Genomic DNA, 20925 nt, shown 5'->3' with positions numbered 1-20925 from the left:
TTATTTTAGACTGCTAAAATGAGCTATATCTGAAAAACCTATTTGGATGGATTCTTCTGTCTAAAAAGAATATGTTTGGGCAATATTTAAGCCAGGTGCTTAAATTAGCTTCTTGCTCAGGGTCTTGTAGTATCATTCAGCTTTCTGGTTCATAGCTGGTGCTTTACCACGTGAGCCATGCCTCCATTCTGATGTTTTGCTGCTTAATTGGAGTCTGGAAGATTTTTCTGCCCTGTCCTTGAACCTTGATCCTCCAGGTCTCAGATTCCTGGTAGCTAGAGTCACAGGCATGAGCCACTGGCACCTAGCCATTTATCTGTACAGAGACATCCCCCCTCCTACCTTTTGGCTGTTATGTGATATGGATGTACATATATTTGAATCCTTGCTTTCTGCTTTTTTGGCATTATCTGTCCAGAAATGGAACTGCTAGTTTATTCAGCAGTTCTATGTTAATCTTACTGGTGACGCTTGTTAGCAGTTACAAAATTATAACAGTCTATACATATTTTAAGAAGGCGGAGAAACTTTGGTAACTTCTTTCTGAGAATGATGCAGTGGATAGTAGATCAGGAAAACACACTGAGCTCTGTTGCAGATGGCGAGGGCATGTGTGTAAGTGTGTGAATGTGAGTGTGTGTGTGTGATCATTATCTTGATAGAGCTAAGAATGTGGCATTTCACTGTGGAAGTAAATGATCTCTCCTGGTGGGCGGCGTGCTGGGGTCTGGCTGGGGCCTGACTGACGGGACTGGCTAGGGATGCTGAATGCTCTTGATCCAAGGGGGTGGAGCTGTCCCCTCCTCCTCATTATAGCTCTGCTATTCACATACCTCCTCCCAAGCTGACAAGAAAAGAGAGAAGTTTCTGAGAATAAGAAGTACTTTGCAATGAAGCTGGGGTCCAGGGGAGGGAGCCATGTGTCTGCCTCCATCCCACTGTATGCACCGAGGCAGCACAAGGCTGTTGCAGACTCTCCAGGTTAACCCCGACAGCCCCAGGGCATGGGGACAGGAAGCTGAAGTTGCTTGAGCAAGCAACCTCACCTTTGGAAGCCTCCATTTCCTTGTTGGTAAAGCAAGATTGAATGATGGCTTTTGGGTTACGGAGGTTTTTGAGGTCACTTATAAGCCCGAGTCTTTGATGAGATCTTCTGGGAATTAAAATCAGGGCTTTGGGAAGCCTAAGTCTTGCTCGTTGTACAGCTTGAACTCAGAACCTGCACACTGACCCTAACTTTTGTGCTCAAGGCTAGTAGTGTTCTACCATTTGAGCTATATATAGTTGCACTTCTGCCTTTTTTGGTACTTAGTTGGAGATAAGAGTTTCATGGGGGAGAGGGAAATGGGGACCAAGACATGGAAAGGGTATCAATGTATGTGAAGTAATGCACCTTCTATCTGGCAAATATAATGTAACCCTTCTATTAATTACAATAAAAAAATATATGAAAAAAGAAATCCTATACAAACTGAAAAACCTGAACTACCTGCAATAAATGTGTGAATGTAAGTAGAAAAAAAAAAAGAGTTTCATGCCTAGGCTGGCTTTGAACCCTGATTTTCAGATCTTAGCTTCCTGAGTGGCTAGGATTTACAGGCATGTGCCACTGGTGACCAGCCTTTATCTTGCTTTATTTTATTTTCAAGTAAAATGTTGACAACCGCCTGACTGATCTACAATTTGGAAACCTCCTGCTTCTGTCTCCAGAGTGCTGCGATTACACATATGTACTACCACACCTGACAGAACATTTTTTTTTTTACAGGCAGGTCTTTGGCAAACTTTAAGAAGTTTTAGCTCCTTAAAAGTGAGAAAGTGTAGAGAAAGGGTGAATGAAGGTAAATATGGCCATATTACTTTATATGCACATATAAAAACAGAAGAACAAAAACTTGAAAGTGTTTCAAGAAGGAGAGTGACAGTGGGTGCCAGTGGCTCACGCCTATAATCCTAGCTACTTAAGTGGCTGAGATCTAAGGATCACAGTTCAAAGCCAGCTCAGGCACAAAAAGTCCATGAGACTCTTATCTCCAATTAACCACCAGAAAATCTTAAGAGGTAGAGTGGTAGCCTTGAGCTGAAGAGCTCAGGGACAGCGCCCAGGCCCAGAGTTCAAGGCCCACAACGAACAAAAAAAAAACAAAAACAACAACAACAACAACAACAAAAAAACAGAAAAAAGGGCAAAAAAAAGTGACAGAGGGGCTGAGGTTGAAGGGGTACACTGTATGCATGTATAGAAATGCACAATGAAATCCCTTTGTATAACTAATGAATACAAAAAGTATTAGAAAGAACTGGCTAGCTGAGTCAGATAAGAGTTGCCCCCTCTAGGGGAGACAGGGCATGACTAAGGCAGAATAACGAAGGGGGACCCATGGAGTTTGAGGCCCAAGAACCTTATGTCCCCAAAACAGGTGCTGCTCCTTCAGCCCCTCCTCTCTCGGGGCCTGCTGCTTCAGCAGTGCAGTAGACAGATGTGGTGTCCTGGGACCTGGACGTGCTGTGCCTGCCCTTAGTGTGAGTTCTGGGCCGGGAGCCAAACCTGCAGCCCAGAGTTGACAGCCTCTGTGAAGTCCCCGTCTACTCACCTGAGAGGACTTCTCAGTTTCCAGGGTTCAGAAGTTCAAAGGTGGCTGTGTGTGTGTGTGCGCGCACACGCGCGTGTATGTGTATGGGTGTGTGTAAGTAAACGAGGGGCTTGGTGGGACTGAACTACACCACTGAGGTTTTCTTTCCTTCCTTATCAGGGTTTTTCATAATAACCTGACACATTTGGCACAAGTGTTTGGAACCTCCATTCAGTGTGGAGCCCAGGTAGGGTTGAAAGAGGTCCCAGCCCTTCTCAGCACGTGCCAGGCCCTGCCAGGAGTGGGGATACTGAGATGTGTTTTGTGCTACGGCAGAAAGGCAAGATGGAAACCAAAAGCAGCATGAGGGCTTCGGGGGAGCACAGAGGACAGCGACCCTTCCACCTTGTGGAGAATGAGATCCTGAGAGAGTAGAGGAGACACCAGTCAGATTCCTAGAAAAGACTGCTAAGCCCAGCCTTCTTTTAAAGTCAGGGTCTCACCATGTAGCCCAACCTGTCCTGAAACTCTGTCTTCTGAGTGCCGGGCTTACAGGTGTGAACCACCATGCCACACACTGAGGTTGAGTAGGCTATTGGACAAAGGCGGGGAACGTTTGGTAGGGAGAATAGCCATGGAGGTAAGAAACCCAAGCAATACTGTAGAAACATGATCATGTGCAAGTCACAGAGATGCCAACAATGAGACTGGAAAAAAAAAAAGATGGGCCACATATTTTAGTGTGAACCATAGCTCTAATAATTTGTATATTGTGCTATCACCTTATAGGTCAATATATGGAGTCTCATGTAGCCCATTGCCTGGGCCATGGGCTGGCCTAGGAGCAGACTGGTCATCTCGCTCTAGAGCACTGGCTGAGGAGGGGAGGGAAGTCTGTTTGATGCAGATGTTGCCAGGCAGAGGCTGAATGGCCTATTCTCACCTGCATTCCTCTTCTTGGTACCTTCTTATCTGAGAGTGGGAGGTATGGCTCAGGTGTGGCTCAAACACTTGCCTAGTAAGATCAGGATCCTGAATCCAAGTCCCAGGATGGCCCAAAGTAAGGCTCTTCTATCTGAGCTAGCTTTCTGCAGCCTTCTGGTTTCACACTGTCCTCTTAAAGTCCCTCTCCAGTTATTTTTGGGTCTGCATGTACCACAGAGAGGAAGGGACAACCACAGTTGGGAAACACTCTCCGGTCTTACTGCAACTTAAAACAATTTTGTTTTTTATTTTATGCTTTGAGATAAGAGTTGTCATATAGCCCAGTCTATAGAAAGATAGAACTTTCTTCTTTTCTCAGCCTCCTGAGTGGCTGGATGTGTCCTTCCACACTCTACCTGTAACCTATTTTAACTATTAAGAGAGAAAAAAAGAAACGCACTCCTTACCTGACTTATGTAACTGTGACCCCGCTATACATCATCTGTATAAGAACATTTTAAAAGCAAACAAGAACAGCAAAAAATCAGGAGAGAGACGGCAAGCTGGTGGCCAAGAGATCTGTTCTCCATTATGCATTTCTTTCTCTGCCTGCTCAAATGACTAAAGCACCCCCCTGCCCCCCAACACTCTTCCGTGGGCCAGCACCTGTTTCTGGTTCTGCCTGGCACTGCTGATGGTAGATTCCCACCGAAAGATTCAGATACCTGGAGTCTGAGGGCTGCATTTCAGAGGCGCTGTCCTTCCAGGCCTATTCATTTGGGGGGATTCCATGGGGCCACAGCAGTTCCAGCTGCCCCTGGACCTCGATCTAGGGTTTGGATGAGCCTGGAGCCCCAAATGGAAAAACACATTAAAACGAGCAACTGCTCATCCGGAAGCTTCTTAGCGTAAACCTTATTTCAGCATTTTCCTTTCCCTCCCCGGTGCTGCAGGCTCCTTGGGGAGTCTCCTGAGGGACGGGCATGAGGTCCCTGTGGTTGTTCCCTAGTCCCAGTGTCTATGTGTGGGGCCGGGGGGGGGGGGCTGCCAGCTCCGGGAGCACCTGTGGCCTGAGTGCTGAGCTATCCTCTCCGAAATCCTCTTTCTAACCCAGTCCAGTCAGGGCAGGCTTCTTATCTCCGTGGCACAGGTGAAGAAACCGAGATGGGGACCCGGAGTGATCGACTCCACCGAGGGTAAGGCGACACTCTCAGTCAGGCTTCCAAGCCTCACGTTCTCCCCTTGCTGCCCCCGATGGGGACGATCGGGGGGGGGGGCAGCGAGAACCGAACTTTCGGGCAGTGTCACCTCAACACTCACGGCACTCCCCAGGGGCGGGTGCAGACTGCGGTGTCTTTCAGGGGCTCGAGTGAGGCTGGCGCCGCGCCTCGCGGGCTCTCCAGGTGCGCCTGGTCCTGAGTCATCAATTCTGCCTACGAAGGCAAAGCTCACAGCTCAGCCAGAGCCGGCCAGGCCCCCTTCCCTCCTCATCCCAGCCGCAGGCGGAGGGGCCCCAGGCAGAGTCCCGGGCCTGGGCGCTCAGGTGCGGCCCGCGGCAGGAAGCCTCCCCCGCCCCCCCTGGGCCGCCGGGTGCGCGGGGTGGTTGCGCCATCCGCCCTGGCTTTCTTTCGTAACCGCACCCGGGGACGGCCAAGAGACGCTCCAGCGCGAGTTCCTCAAATGTTTTCCTGCGTTGTCAGGCCGGCCGGCCGCTCTGAGTCATGTGCGCGGGGGAAACTGCACTGACCTAGCGCCGGGCCACGGGGAGCCGGGCTGAGCGCGGCGCCGGGGGCCGGGGGATGGCGACGGCCCTGGGGGCCTGAGCCCGCCCGCCCCACCGGTCCTCCCCCCCGGCCGTCCGTCCTCCCCCCCGCCAGCTCCCCGCTTGGAGATCCCCGCGCCGCCGCGCCTCCGGGACGTCCAGCGGGGGAGGAAGCATGCCGGCCCGGCTGGGCGCGCTGCTCGCCGCGCTGCTCGCCGCGGCGGGGGCGGCGGGGCCCCCGTGGAACTGCCGCGCGCTTGGTAAGGGACTCACGCGCCCGCGCGCCCGCGCCCGGGGAGGGGGATTAGCGCAGCCGGTGGGTGGGGGAAACCGCGAGGGGCTGGAAGGGGGAGTCTGGGAAGGAGGTGTGACTGCACCCCTTTCCCGCCGCGGTTAGCTTGGGGCTCCTCGGGCACAGACAGGGTGTCAGCCCAGCTGTGCGATCGCGGTCCGCCGCTGGGGGAAGAATCCGGGGTGCGGGCATCGGACTCTGGGCATTTTTTTTGGCAAGCCGACTGTGGGTACATGTGCTTCCCAGGGTCCCGGCAGTCTTCCAGCTGTATCCCGGGTGGCTCTCAGGGGGCGATGCCCGAGGGCGCGCCCTAGCGGCCTGGCGCTTGCTCCCTCCTGGGGTGGCGTTCGTGGGGTCACCTCGCCGGGCTCTCCCCGTGCTCGTGGGCCCACGCGGGGATGCCACTGGCCTGTCTGGAGGGTCTGTGCCATGGGCGCGGAGTCCCAGCACGCAGCACCAGCTCTGGGGAGCCCCGAGCTGCCCTGTGCTGGGAATCTGAGTGGACAGGGAGAGGGACTGGGCCCTCCTGGCGCCGGCCTCTTGGACAGGGGTGCAGGGGACAGGGCAGGGCGCTGTGCTGTCGGGGTCCGCTCTCTTCCTGTGGCTGCAGCTCATCACCTCTCTTCTAGGGGAATTGGACAGCGGCTTCTCCAGAGGCTTATTGTAGGGCAGAGGACGGACTCGGTGGAAAACAAACTGGGAGAGAGTCAGCTTCTGGAGCAGATGGCTTGATGGGGGGTGGACGGGTGTGTGGGGAGGGAGCAGCGGTTTTCACTGTTTACACCATACATAGCACTGTTGGATCAGCCCCTGTCTGGGAGGTTAATGGGCCATGGGTAGAAGCTGTGTTGGGGTGTTTGCCCGCTGCTTTCTGAATGGTTATGGTTCTTGAACTTGGGAGAGAAAAGGCCCTGCCAGTAGGTGCAATTGCTGATAGAAACCTGTGCCCTCTCTTCCCCTCCCCTTCTCTCTCTCTCTCCCTCCCTCTCTCTCTCTCTCTCTCTCTCTCTCTCTCTCTCTCTCTCTCTCTCTCTCTCTCTCTCTCTCTCTCTCTCCCTTTCTTTTCCCTCCCTCCCTCCATTCTTCCCTTCCTTCATTCTTACCTACCTATCTACCTACCTACTTACCTCCCTACCTTACCTTTCTCTTTTGCTCAGGCTTGCTTTGAACTCATGATCCTCCTGCCTTATTTCTAGAAGGCTAAGACTGCAGGTCTGGGTCACCAAACCTGGCTCTTTCCTCATTTTTCTTTTCCTTCTTTTGTTCATTTGTTTGTGCCTTCCTTTTTCTTTTTGTTTGAACTCAGGGTCTGGACACTATCACTTAGCATTTTTTTTTCTTTTTTAACTCATGGCTAATGCTCTACTACTTGAGCCACAGTTCTACTTCTGGCTTTTTGGTTGTTGTTCTAAGCCAGGCCAGGCCAAAAAATTTCCTGTGAGACTTATCTCCAATTAACCACTAAAAAACTGGAAGTAGAGCTGTAGCTCAAAGTGCCAAAGCTCTAGGTGAGAGCGTGGTCTAGGGGTAGAGTACTTGCTTAGCTTGCATGAAGCCCTGGATTCCATTTCTTGGTACAACATACACAGAAAAAGCCACAAATGGTACTGTGGCTCAAGTGGTAGAGCCTTGAGAAAGCTCAAGGACAATGCCTAGGCCCTGAGTTCAAGCCCCTGGACTGGCAAAATGAAAAAAGAGCTAGAGCGCTAGCCTTGAGCAAAAGAGCTCAGTGACAACAACTATGCTCTGAGTTTAAGCACCAAAACTAAAAAAACACCAAAAAAACTTCTTGCCCGTGACAGCTCTGAACTGGTATCCTCAGATCTCAGCCTCTTGAGTAGCGAGGCTTCCAGGTGTGAGCACCAGTACCCAGCTTATTTTATCTAATTCTCCATTTGTTGTCTATAAGAGTTTGAAAGAGGAGACTGAGGCTCAGAGATTGAGGCAGGAGGTTGTCAGGTCCAGTTGGAAATCTGCCCCTTCCATAGCTCTGTTCCTGTGTGGGAGATCTTTAAGAAGTAGGCCAATGTGCAGAGTGGAGAGTCAGTCTTATGGCTAAATTCTGGGGCCAAAGAAGCTGAGGGAAAGTGGAGGGCCTCACTTAGCCATGATGGAGTTGAGGGTGCAAGGCCCTCTTCTCCTCAGGAGAGAGGCTATGGAGTTCCTCTGCCTGCCTCATGTTGCTCCTTACACCACACTTCTAGGTACCTGCCTGAGGAAGTAGCCACTGTAGCTTCTGTGGCCACACACTGAGGAGAGCAGCCAGCCAGTACTGTTTCCCGGGTGGTCAGAATGGTTGATGGGGATAGAAGGGTGTGAGTGTGGAGCGTCTCATGAACTGGACAGCCTGTAAAAGACAGAACTAAGAATGTGGGGAGGAAGTGAAAGCCCTCCCAGCTCAGAAGGAAAATGCACAGAAGTAGAAATACCCAGCTCCTCTTCCACACCCACAGACTCAGCTCACAAACAGAGAGTAAAAATAGAGAGGGTACAGGAAGCTTGGAGCAAATGATTGCGTTGCCTCCTTTAGAGAAGTGAGGGGCTGGGGTGGGTACACAGAGATCTGAGCTGGCTTCCAGGGAAACCCATTGTCCACTGGGAATAGGGATATACTTAGAGCTTAAAGCATCAGGCTGCTTTCTCTGGGATCAAGTTGTAGCTCAGCCAGGCAGCTGTTGCTTTTAGGGGTCTCTGATTCGTGGCATTCAGTCTTCATCCAGCTCCAGCATTCTAGGTATTGGATATACAAGATGAGCCAGAATGACTCAAGTTCCTTCTCCCCCCTCCTTTTTTTTTTTTTCCAGGCAAGAAAATCACAAAACAAGCAAGCATATACACCTCTAAATACCAAGGAGTCCTGCCTTGACTTTGAATTTCCCTTTAGGGCAGCCCCTTTCTGGCCCCAATGCCTACCTACATTCCTAGCCTCACCCCAAACTGCTGCTTCTCAGAAGGGTAGTTCTGGTTAGGGTGAGTAGGGGTGTTGGTAAAAATGACAGTTCTTGGCCCTCCCCCCAAGGTTTATTAAATATGAACACTAGAGAGTGAGTTTTGGACTTTATCAATCACCTACCCCCTTGGGATTCTTTGGAACTGTCAGGTCTGAGGCTATCAGCCCTAGGCAGTATAACTGAGGACCTGAGTCCCGGCCTTCTCTCCGCTTCCTGCTAGAGGCTCTCCCAGCACTGGCTCTGCCCCTTGTTTATTCATTGCAACAAACATTTACGGGGAGTCTCTATAAAACCCAGGAGGCCTGTGTGTGGGATCAGCCAGGCACACCCCACCCTCAAAGGAGCCTGAAACGAGCCAAGTATAAAATCTTGAGAGGGAAGGAGAGGAATCCAGTGTCTACTTAAGTCTGGTACTCTATGAATTGACCACTGAGAAAATGCACAAGTGTTTCTACTGCTGGATGGCTGCATTGTGGAGGCAGTGCCTCTAATTGTGGACCAAGACCCCAAGGTAACAGGAGCATGGCCTCAGGTCCATTACTTCTACTAAATCCTTGACAAATTGAGTCAACAAATGCTGAGTGCCCACTGCTGCTGCAGGAGTCTCCCCTGCCATGTCTGCCTGATACAGACCCAGCATCCACAGCACCCCCAGGTACCAGGTGTGAACTGTAGCTGTGTCCATGGCCAGCGAGCCTTTGTGACTCATTTATAGGAAGGAAAATTAAGTAGAATGCATACCTTAGTTCCATGGTTGTACTAGTCACTTCTTAAATGCGCACTAGCTGTCTGTAGCTCATGCTGCTGTTCAGGACAGAATTTTCCACCATTTGCTCCTGATCTCCTGGGTAGAGCTGGCCCAGAGTACTAAGCAGTTTTGATTTTGTTTCCCCCCACCCCCCCTTTTTTTTGGCCAGTCCTAGGGCTTGAACTCAGGACCTGAGCACTGTCCCTGAGCTTCTTTTTGCCCAAGATTAGCACTCTACCACCTGAGCCACAGAGCCACTTCTGGCTTTTTCTGTTTATGTGGTACTGAGGAGTGGAACCTGGGGCTTCATGCATGCTAGGCAAGCACTCTACCATTAAGCCACATTCCCAGCCCATGCTGAGCAGTTTCTTCCAGAGCTTTCTGCCGTTCTTTGCATGACCTCACCCTTCTCTTTTTTCCCTGAGCACAGATCATGCTGCACAGGCAATGATTGAGGCTTTGGAACCAGGCAGAGGATGCTCTACTTGCCGTGTAGAGATGGCGTAACTGAGGACAGTGATTTAATCACGCTGTCTGTGGTTCAGGGTCCTCATTTAAAGATATAAATTGTATGCATACCAGTACTAGGGCTGGAACTAAGGGCCTTACCCTCTTGTTTGGCACTTTACCATTTGAGATATACCTCCACTTCTGACTTTTTGGTGGTCCATTGGAGATCTCATGAACTTTTTACCTGGGCTGGCTTAGAACTGGGATCCTCAGGTCTCAGTTGCTTGAGTAACAAGAATTACAGGTATGAGCAGGTAATTGTGGTTGATAAGCACCTGGCGTTCTGCAGATTATCTAGGGACTAACAAGACACAGATTTAAGGTGCTGGGGAAGACAACTGTGTCTGTACTGAAAGTGTACAGCCACTGTTCTCCAAATAATCAACTGAAGTAAAAGGCATTTACATTTACATTGTGTTAGGTATTGCAGGTAATCTAGAGATAACCTTTTTTTATTTTTATTTTTGCCAGTCCTGGGGTGTGAACTCAGGGCCTGGGCAGTCCTTGGACACTTTTTGCTCAAGGATAGTTCTTTGCCATTTGAGCCATATCACCACTTCTGGCTTTTTCTGTGTATGTGGTCCAGGGAATCGAACCCAGGGCTTCCTGGGTTGTAATTTTTATGGAAGGGGCTTAAGCATCCTCTGAATTGGTGTTTGAGAGGGATTCTGGAACCAGGAACTAATGAAGGTACAAGATTTTCAAAGAGTGATTTTTCTTTAAATTATTTATTTATTTTAGTGGTTCTAGGGATCAGATCCAGGCTGTAGCACACACTAGGTCTGCAGGCGCTCTAGCTTTGAACCACAGGCCAGCTTCCAAGAGCTCCAAAGGCCTTTTTTGCCATTGTCCTGGACACGGGCTTGACTTTTAGTGAAGCTCAGCAGCATTTCCCCATTCCTCTTGTCCTTTGCCAAGCTCTGGCCTGCCCAGTGACACCTGTCCCCAGGTGTGTGTTCCCTGCACCTGTTCTCTGCCTCAGTTTTCTCTCTATAATTCACTCTTCTTCTGGAAAAGTGTTGTTTGGGTTTGCCTGACTACGTGATGCTTCCAGTAACTAGGACACTGAATGCCAGCTGTGTTCAGGGAACAGTGCCAGGCCTTCGCTCTGTGCTCTAATTTCCTTTTTCCAGTGGCTTTAGGTGGGTAGAAGGCCAGTGCCCTTGCTAGGTGAGGTGGCCTATGGACAGCAGGTGGTATTGGAGGGGGGATCAGATTCCTATAGAACAGATGGAACCTGAGATGTATGTCTACTAGAAAACCGAGAGACCATGCTGAGAGCTGGCAGCAGGAGCCAGGAATTTGGGAAGGAGGACAGAGCTTGAGATATGAACTCGAAAGCCTTCACAGGCAGATGTTATTTTAAGCTTAGAGACTGGCTGGGTTCATCTTGGGTAAGAATGTAGACAGCAGCGATGAAATGAGGTCCTTGGCCTGAGCCCTGGGCATACCAATGTTTTTTACCTCCTTGTCCTGGGGCTTGAACTCAGGGCCTGGGCACTTTCCCCGGGCTTCTTTTGGTCAAGGCTAGCATTGTACCAGTTGAGTCACAGCACCACTTCTGGCGTTTACTATTTATGTGTTACTGAGGAATTGGATCTAGGGCTTCATGCACACTAGGCAAGCACTCTACAGCATCACGTCTGGTTTTTCTGGTGGTTAATTGGAGGTGTGAGTCTCATGGCCTTTGTGCCTGGGCTGGCTTTAAATTGTGGTCCTCAGATCTCAGCCTCTTGAGTAGCTAGAATTCTGAGATAGGCTTATAGGTGCCTAGACTCTTGCTTTGATTTTGAGTCAGGTTCTCACTGTGTCTCAACCTGTGTTTCAGGTTGGTGTTGAATTCATGATCTTACCACCTCAGTCTCCTGGGATTACAGATGCACCTATCATGCCAGGCCAGATTTTTTTTTTTAAACTGTAGTTGAATTTATGACTTCTAGGTTTTGTGTCATACTCAATAGTAAGATCTTCATGTAATTATTATTATGATTATTTTTCTAGTCCTGGGGCTTGATCTCAGGGCTTGGGCACTGTCCATAAGCTTTCTCAAGGCTAGCACTCTACCACTTGAGCCATAGCACCACTTCTAGCTTTTTTGTGTATGTGGTACTGAGGAATCGAACCCAGGGCTTCATGCATGCTAGGCAGGCATTCTACCAGTAGGCCCCAACTATATTATTTTTTTTAAGTTTCTCTTTTTTCTGATACTTTTATGAGTTTTAAGAATTTCAATATTTGATCCATTTTGAGTTGATCAAAAATAAAGTATAAAATTTACCTCTTATTCTTTTCTTAGTGCTGACAGTTTATTTGATAATCTACCTTAATGATTTGAATAGATCACCTTTTATAACTATCAAGGTCCTAAATACTTGGGTTTATATTTCCTCTTACCAGAACGAGTAGTTAAAAGTACAAATTCTGAGGCCCAATTCCCTGAGTTTGAGTCCAGGCTGAGCCCTAATTTGCTGCATAGCCTCTTTGATCAAATATACTACTGAGAATATCAATGGTATAGTTATAGTTATTTAATCCATTTAGCACAGTTGGAATGGCGCCTGTTTGTAGTGAATACTCAAATTAAACTTATGTTTTTCTTTTCTTTTTGTGCTCTACTACTTGAACCACACCTCTACTTCTGGTTATTGGAGGTAGGAGTATCAAAGATGTGTTTGCCTGAGCTGGCTTCAAAGCATGACCCTTAGCGCTCAGCTTCCTGAGTAGCTATGATTATGTGCCTGAGCCACCAGTGATCTGCTCTTTTCAACTTGTGGCAAATATGCACAATGTGAGCTCTGCTCTGTCATTTTAATCTTTTTTTTTTTTTTTTTTTTTTGCCAGTCCTGGGGCTTGAACTCAGAAACTGGGTGCTGTTCCTGTGCCTCAAGGCTAGGCTCTATCACTCGAGCTACAGCACCATTTCCAGCTTTTCCTGGGTCATTTATTTATTTAATTTTTGGTCGGTCGTGGGACTTGAACTCTGGGCCTGGGCACTGTCCCTGAGCTCTTCAGCTCAAGGCTATAGCCCTACCCCTTGAGCCACAGTGCCACTTATGTGTAGTTCATTGGAGATAAGAGTCTTATAGACTTTCCTACCTGAGTTGGCTTCAAACTACGATCCTCAGATCTGAGCCTCCTGGGTAGCTAGGATTACAGGCGTAAGCCACCGATGTGCAGCTTATCTTAACCATTTTTCGGTGTACAGTTTAGTAGTTCAGACGAAGCTGGTTCTTTTTTTTTTAACTATGCAGTTTTTTGAGAGAAGGGTACTGGGGATCAAACCCTGTGCCTTGTGAGTGCTAGACAAGTGCTTTAGCCCAAACTCTGTTCTCAGTCCCTGATTTTTACTTCTGAACTTTCTAGTCCCTTCCATAGTTTTCTCTCCATTTATATGTCAGTACCAAAGTGTTGCAGCTTTATAATATATGCTCTGAGTTTGGCAGAGCTTATTCCCCCCTCATTTCTCTGCTTCTTTTTTCCCCAGAATTTTCCTGGCTGTCTTTCCTATTTTCTTTTCCACTTGAACTTTAGAATCAACTTGCCTAGATTATAAAAAGGTTGTATTGGTATTTTATTTGAGATTAGGTTAGGGCGCATTGGCGTCTTCCTATCTGGGAGCAGAGCCTGGAGCTCTGTCATGAGGAGAATGAGCTGGCCAGGAGATCTGGACACCCAAGGCTCACAGAGGAAGGATGTGCCCACTACAACTTCCATCTGCTTCCTTTGTGATGTAGTAGAGTGAGCTGCGTGTGTGTGTGTGTGTGTGTGTGTGTGTGTGTGTAGGGTTTTTGGCAGTGTGTCATGTCCCCAAACAAAATGGGCAGCTCCGGGACTCTTCACCAACTCAGCATCTACATGGAACCACATCTCAGAGTAAGCACTTCAGCTCAGGGGTAGAGGAGGAGAAGGAGGAGGAGGAAGAGTAGGAGGAGGAAGAGAAAGGAGAGTACGGGGAGGTGGGGAGAAGATGCCTCCTCTAGTGACTTTTGAAGTCTGGAGCTTTTCTTCCTGCTATCTAAAGAGATAGGTGTGGAACAGAGGAGGTTGGTGACTGGTAGATATGGCTAGGAAGGGGGATATACATAAGTCCCTTTTTCTTTTCTTTTTGCTAATCCTGGAGCTTGAACTCAAGGCCTGGCTCTGTCCCTGCACCTCTTTGTGCTCAAGGCTAGTGCTCTGTCACTGGAGCCACAGCACCCCTTCTAGCTTTTTCTGTGTATGTGGTACTGAGGAATCAAATCCAGGGTTTCATGCATGTTAGGCAAGCACTCTACCACTAAACCACATTCCCAGCCTAAAGTCCTTTTTTCTTGTTACTCTTCTCTTCCTTCCACAAACCCACAAAGATGGGCCAGCCACTAGTTAGACATCAAGGTCACAGTCAGAGATGAGAAGAGGGCTGAGAATGTCAGAGGGTCTAGGCCCAGGGGTACAGTCCCAATCTCATGGCATATTGACAGCCCAAATTTCTGGGCCTGGTCCCCACATAGCCTTCCACAAAGGTCTTTGGGTCTTCAAGTAGTGGCCTTATCTCAGCACCCACTCCTTGTCACAGGGCCTCCTCTTAGTGGCTTTTTAGACCAAGGTCCCAGGAGCGGCCCTCAGGTCCACCCCTAATCTCTTCTGATTTTAAGAGAGACCAAGTGGGGGCTGAGGTAGGGTAGGATTGTGCCCCCCTTTGAATACCTTTCCCTCTAATTAGTTTATAATCTCTGAGCAGTGACCCCTGCCAGTCTTCTTGGTTCTAAGCCATGCAGTGATCTCTGCTGCTGCCAGGGGAAGGCCAAGTGTTCCCTGGAGGGGCTGGTCTGACACATGGGTTCTTTTCAGTCAGCACCCAGCCTTACCTTTCCAGGGGCCCAAAGGACTCCCCTCGGGTTCCCCCAACCCTGGCCTTTTTCCCAGTGGTTTATGGTCCTTTGTGTGATGTGGATGGAGAGGAAAGCTGAGCCAAGGCAAATACTGACTCTGCCAAACATGAGGCAAATACAAGCAGGTACAAGAAGTACAAACACATTTGTGGGTGGGGTGGGGGTGGAGCAGTGGTTAATCTGAGACGTGGGTTTGGAAGAGGGTTAGAGGAGACAGTGGGGGCCACAGTTCAGAGCCTAATCTTGACCTGCCATGCTCTTTGCCTGGGCAGATTAAAACTACAGGTCATCACACAAATACTGTTGGTTTGGAGCAGGGGAGAAAGCTCAAGAATGTGACACCAGACTCCCCAGAGAGATCCCCAGAGTCCCACTAGATGTGGCAGGCTGTGAGGAAGAGGCTCCCTCCTCTGCTAGATATTCCCCTCAAGACTCAGAGTACCTCCCTAGTGGGGGAGCTGGGAAGGGTCCCAGAGAGTTACCTGGCCAGGTGTAAGAGAGCCTCCAGTCATCCACAAGGAGGCCCAGCAGAACCCTTGCTCCTCCCCCTAGCTGTGTGAACTCAGGCAGGTTCCTTCATCTCTCTGAGCTCTGATACTTCAACAGTGGCATGGGTTCAAGCGCCCCTCCCTGGCAGGTTGCTGCAAGGAGCAGACAGTTCTGGGGTAAAGCACCCCAGTATAGAGGCAGCACCCCATAATGACAGTTTATGGTTCTTATTAGTCAGGAGGCTGCCTTCCTATGTGACTTTATCATATTCACCAGTCCTTAGATGCAAGGAAAGGTGACTGAGTTCCCAGGGACCAAGGTCTGTATTTGTTTCCCCTTGAACAGAGGGTGCCCAACTCTCCTGGCAACCTTCTAATACCCATCTTCTTTCACATCAAGGGCTTCAGTGCTGAGAAGTGCTTTGGCTCCTCTGTGACCCCTTCTAAAATCCTGTGTTCCGGCAACCTGAGAGGCTGGGACCGTCCTGGTGGTCAGCTGGTCCCCAGGTCTCCACTAAGAAATGGGGCAGTGGATGGGATTAGCAGACACAAATGAAGCCAGGCAGCTGGCACCCTGCTTACATAAATGGGGCTGGAAGCTGAACTTGTTTTTGCTGGCAAGAGCAGCAGTAAGCTGTAAGAGAATTGAGAAATGTGTGTCTTGGTCCGTGTGTTTTTCTCTTGTTATTGGCATTTACAAGTTTATGTGAAAAGGGGGAAAAATAGAGCAACAACAAAATTATTTGGTTTTTTGGCACCCAACCTGAAATGTTAGAGTGGTGGGATGGGAATTCTAGAGCTATGTTGAAAAGTCCCAATGGGAAAGGTACATGGGCTATGAGGGGGTCCAGTGCTTTAGGAAGAGAGGTTTTATCAGCTGCTGGAGTTGTAAATTGTGGGCTGGGATTTACCAGGACTCAAAGGCTCTTCCTTCTGAGAAGTGGAAGGCTAGGGAGAGAAGAATTTGTCTCCCCTCGAGCCATCTCCTATTAAAAATAATAAATCAAGTTGGGTGTCAGTGGCTCACGCCTGCAATCCTAGATACTCAAGGGGCTGAGATCTGAGGATTGTGATTCAAAGCCACTTGGGGCAGAAAAGTTCCCCTTGAGTCTTTTATCATCAATTAATCCCTCTAAAACTGTATATGGCACTGTGGCTTAAAGTGGTAGAGCACTAGCCTTGAGCAAAAGAGCTCAGGTACAGTGGCCCAGCCCGATGACTGGCCAAAAAAGAAGAAATCATAATGGGAAGGGGGAAAAGCAATCGGGGTGTGTTTTCAGCTGGAAATTCATTGTCTGAGGTAAACAGATGTGTTTCTTGTCCTCTGAGAGGTGATGAGAATAGATGGTATGCTAGACCACAGAGGTCAGATCGAGATCTGAACCTTTATTTTCACATGAGCGGATCCTGCCTCGGCAGATGTGCCCATGGCTGCTGCAAGTCAGAGGCAAGAGCCATTTCCTCTACACCACACGCAGAGGATATTTCCTCCATGCCACATGGCCTCTTGTTCTCAGAGATGTGATTTATATTCAACAACAACACAAGGCAAAACTTCTGTGGAAATCTAACTCCACCCAACTAGTCCAGCTAGAACAGACATCAAATTTATCTGAGGAGTACAAAGATGTAGTGGCAATTCAGTCTCCTTTCCTGGTGAGGTACTATTGACAAATCTATGATGTTTCAGCAGTTAGTTCCTCCCTCCCTGTGACACTGGCCTTGGCAGAAAACAAGAAGCCTCAGTCCCTGGCTGTTCCATTCTCCCTCCTTCCCTGCTTGGTGATGCTTCAGGGTACACTAGGAGTGAGGGGCAGAGTTAGTTCATTCTCAAGATGCTGGGAGAAGGAAACAAAAGCAGCTGCTGGCCAAAAGACTGAGATGGGGAATGGAATGAACACTGAGCCTGTGTCTACCTTGCTTACACAGGTCTGCATCTGCCTGCAGAGCTAAGACTGATTCTCCCTCACCTTGTCCCTTCCTTACCCAGTTTCAGACTCTGTAGACCCCAGTGCTGTCAAGAACACCCTCTTTTGGATGCCTTTCCCTATCAGTTCTTCCTCCTCCTCCTTTTTTGGGTCTGTCCTGGGGCTTGAACACAGGGCCTGGGTGCTGTCCCTGAGCTTTTGTGCTCAAGGCTAGCACTCTGTTACTTTGAGACACAGTACCATTTTTGGTTTTCTGGTGTTCAAATGAAGATTAAAGTCTCACAGACTTTCTTGCCCAAGGCGGCTTGGAACCATGATCTTCAGGTCTTAGCCTCCTGAGCAGGATTACAGGCGTGAGCCACCAGTGTCTGGCCAAGTTCCTTCTTTCTGAAATGCCATCTCCTACAGCTCTGCTTATTAAATTCCGACTCACTTCTCTAGGATAATTTGCCCCTTTTTTCTTGCTCCTTTAATAATATTAGGGATTTATTTGTCTATTTCTTTTGGTGTGTGTGTGTGTGTGTGTGTGTGTGTGTGTGTGTGTGTGTGTGTGTGTGTGTATACTGATGGGGACTTGAACTTGGCCTGAGTGCTCTCCTTTAGCTTTTTCTCTCAAGGCTGGCACTGGATCACTTGAGCCATCCTTCTGCTTCCTGGCTTGGAACTTCAATCCTCAGATCGTAAGGCTTCAGAGTGGCTAGGATTACAGGCACGAGCCACCATTGCTTGTGTTGGGAATATCTATTTTAGATGTACGGTAGCTGCTACTTTTTCTTCTTGGATTAGGAATTTCTGGCCCTGCATAAGATGATGTGCAAACATTCTTGAATTTTTCAGGAGGGGACAGGCCCAGGCTGGCAACCTCGGTGCCAAAAGGCTGAGCAATCACTCAAGGGCAGATGCCATGTGCTCTTGGCTGAATCGCAGCACATGTAGTGCCTGCCATTCCCTATGCTGGGCACCCATGCCAGGCTCTGGTTGGAGTGCATGGTTGCTACGGAGGCCTGACTTGCCTCCAGAAGCACCCCCTCACCTGGTTCCTGCCAGGTCTCCTCCCGTGGGCCCTTCTTTTCCTATGGGGCTGACTCAAGGGACAGATGGGAGGAACTGAGGATAAGCTATGGATGGGACCTTGTGCCCACAGGGAGGCAGATGTGAGCTGAGGGTGTGGAGTCCAGCAAGCAACGAGGATGGAGAGCTTTGCGAGGCAAGATGGGAACACTCTAGCCTGAAGGTATTTTGGAAGTGGCTTATCTTGAGAAATCCACTTTTATGTCCAGTGCTCCCTTTCCTCCTCAAGTAATAAATGGGACAAGTCCAGGCTACCTAGTGTATTCATTGTAAGATAAGCAACTGGTAGAGAATATAAGAACCGGCTGGGCCCGGGTGGCTCACACCTGTAATCCCAGCTACTCGGGAAGCTGAGATCTGAGGATCACAGTTTGAAGCCACCTGGGCACAAAGGTCTGTAAGACTCTTATCTCTAATTAATCACCAGAAAACAGGAAGTGGTGCTGTGGCTCAAGTAGTAGGGCATTAGCCTTGGGCTGAAGAACTCAGGGTCAGTGCCAAGGCCCAGAATTTAAGCCCCATGACTGGCAAAAAAACAAACAAACAAAAAAAAACGAAAAAAAAAAAACCAAACATCACCACCACCACCACCACCAATAACAACAAAAAACCCCAAAGAATTTAAAAAAATAAAATAATGGAAGAAATAAAAATAAAAACCACAAAAAATCCAGATGTGGTAACACATGTCTGTAGCTAATTAAACAGTACATCCCAGCTAATTGGAACCCCTTGAGCCCAGGGGTTCAAGGCCTATCTGGACAACATAAACTCTGTCTCAGAAAACAAAGATAAAAGATTTAAAAAAAATGCTTCGAGTCTCATCTTCGGGGACGCAGAGGTCCTGGGAGGGCATTTTTATGACCAGTACTTCCTCCTTTTCAAGGATCCACTCAGTTCTGAGATTCACCCAGTGTTACCCAGTATCACTGCTCAGAGTGGGTCAGGAGCCCCAGGGGTGCTGTGATGATACTGGGATTTGAACCTGGGGTCTCCGGCTTGCTAGTCAGATCCAGAATGGCTGAGCCACACCCCAGCCCTTAGACAACCTTCTTATTCTCCTTTTCCTCTAGAAGCACTCTGGGAACCATTTGATGTACAATGCTTTTAAGAGCAAAGTTAACACAGCATTGTTTCTAGGGCTCAGAAAAAATATGTTTTGAAGCAAGGCTATCACTGGTGATCTTTGCCAATGGGTGGTTTATAATTAATCGCTCCCTATTAAGAAGAAAAAGAAAAAAAAATAGTGACTCAGTTCCAAAGATTCAGAAAGCATTACTCAAGTTCCTTGGCAAAGGAAGTGGCCATTATGTTCCTCCGAGAAGCTCTGATTTTGTGGAAGGGAAAAGAAAGTCTTTTTATTTGATGTTTTTCTGAACCCTCCCCCCTCCTCCCCACCAAGGACTCCCGCTGTTAGAGAGCGCGGTGACAGAACAGCCCCTGCCATTGTCCATCTGGTCACTAAGTCACCACACACGAAAGGGCCTGCATCTGGAGAGGAAGGGTTAGGAAAATGACGTTTTTTTCCCTTTCTTCCTGGAAATGGCTGAGGCAAAAGCAGGAGAAAGGCCCCCCTCTGGCTCCAGGCTTCTTTTCCTGCCTCAGCATCTCCCTGTGGTGAAAAGCTGGCTTTGCTAGTCCTCGGAGCAAGGTCTGCCAACTGCACAATGCGAGGGACAATATATTGGGCCACTGTGTCCCTGTCATGGTGCTCCTGGGAGTTGTGGGGGTGCAGACGCTGTCCCTGGAGGCAGTGTCCTACATCATGCAAGTAAGGGCAAAGTGTTTACCGGATTCTCCAGTGCATGGCAGAATGGGGACCTGTACACAACCATGCATCACTTCATGATGGGGACATGCTCTGAGAGGTGTGGCACAATGTGATTGTGTGGCTACCATAGAGTTGCTCAGACTGAGATGGCCTAAGTCAGTCACTTGAAGTGGCTCTCAATTTCAGTGGCTGGTACTTGTAATCCTAGCCACTCAGGGAGCTGAGATCTGAGGATCAAGGTTCAAAGACAGCCTGGGCAGAAAAGTCTGTGAGATTCTTATCTCCAGCAAAAAGCCAGAAGTAGAGATGTGGCTCAAGTGGTAGGGAGTGAAAAAGCCCCAGTAAACATATGTACACACACACACACACACACACACACACACACACACACACACACACACACAACCTCCCCAAACAAAACAAAACAAAACCAGAAAAAAGTAGGTAAGACTACATTCTAAAATATGGTGAACACATAACTACTACTGAACCCCACTCTGCCCCCCAACTCCCCGGCCTGTGTCATTCCTTCTCTCATATGACTGGAAGCTAGTAGATTGGGCATCACCACAGAGAGGTGAGCCGTGTGTTGGGGTTCAACCTTACAATGGCTCTAACTGCACTGGATGGTAGCTTTGTTGTGGTTATGGGTGGGCCATCACGGGACCTGGGGTCTGTGGTTGATGGAAACAGCCTTCGGAGGCCTATCACTCTGCCTATGAAGTGTCCAAGACGCAGTGAGCTGTCCGTGGTCCTTGGACTTTGAAGCAAATTGGTTTCGTGTCTTTGGGTTTGCCAAACTGCCTTGTTTGTTTGTGCTGGTGCTAGGGCTTGAACTCAAGGCTTGGAGGCTGCCCTCTTCCATGCAGCCTTTTTCCCTCTAGGCTGGCATCCTACCACTTGTACTTCACCTCTACTTCTGGCTTTTTTTGCGGGTTCATTGGAGTTAAGAATCTCATGGGCTTTCCTGCTGACTTTGAAATTGTGATCCTTAGATTTCAGCCTCCTGTAGCTAGGCTACTCAGGCAGGAACCAC

At 48.9% G+C, this 20925-nt stretch overlaps 1 protein-coding gene across 1 annotated transcript in view; it reads left to right on the top strand.

The window, feature by feature from the left end:
- Window positions 1-5157: 5157 nt before the first annotated feature.
- Il6r (interleukin 6 receptor) overlaps window positions 5158-20925 on the top strand; it is a 44141-nt gene continuing 28373 nt past the window's right edge. The window contains exon 1 of the mRNA XM_090340886.1: window positions 5158-5519. Within this exon, the coding sequence (XP_090197012.1) occupies window positions 5435-5519 (85 nt within the window). The 5' untranslated portion in view covers window positions 5158-5434. The remainder of the gene's footprint in view (window positions 5520-20925) is intronic.

The sequence above is a fragment of the Megascapheus bottae genome, chromosome 10, assembly GCF_031878675.1.
Source record: "Megascapheus bottae isolate mThoBot1 chromosome 10, mThoBot2.hap1, whole genome shotgun sequence".
Taxonomy (NCBI): domain Eukaryota; kingdom Metazoa; phylum Chordata; class Mammalia; order Rodentia; family Geomyidae; genus Megascapheus; species Megascapheus bottae.
Note: the sequence above shows the minus strand (reverse complement) of the source record. Positions and strands in the feature narration are given on the sequence as shown.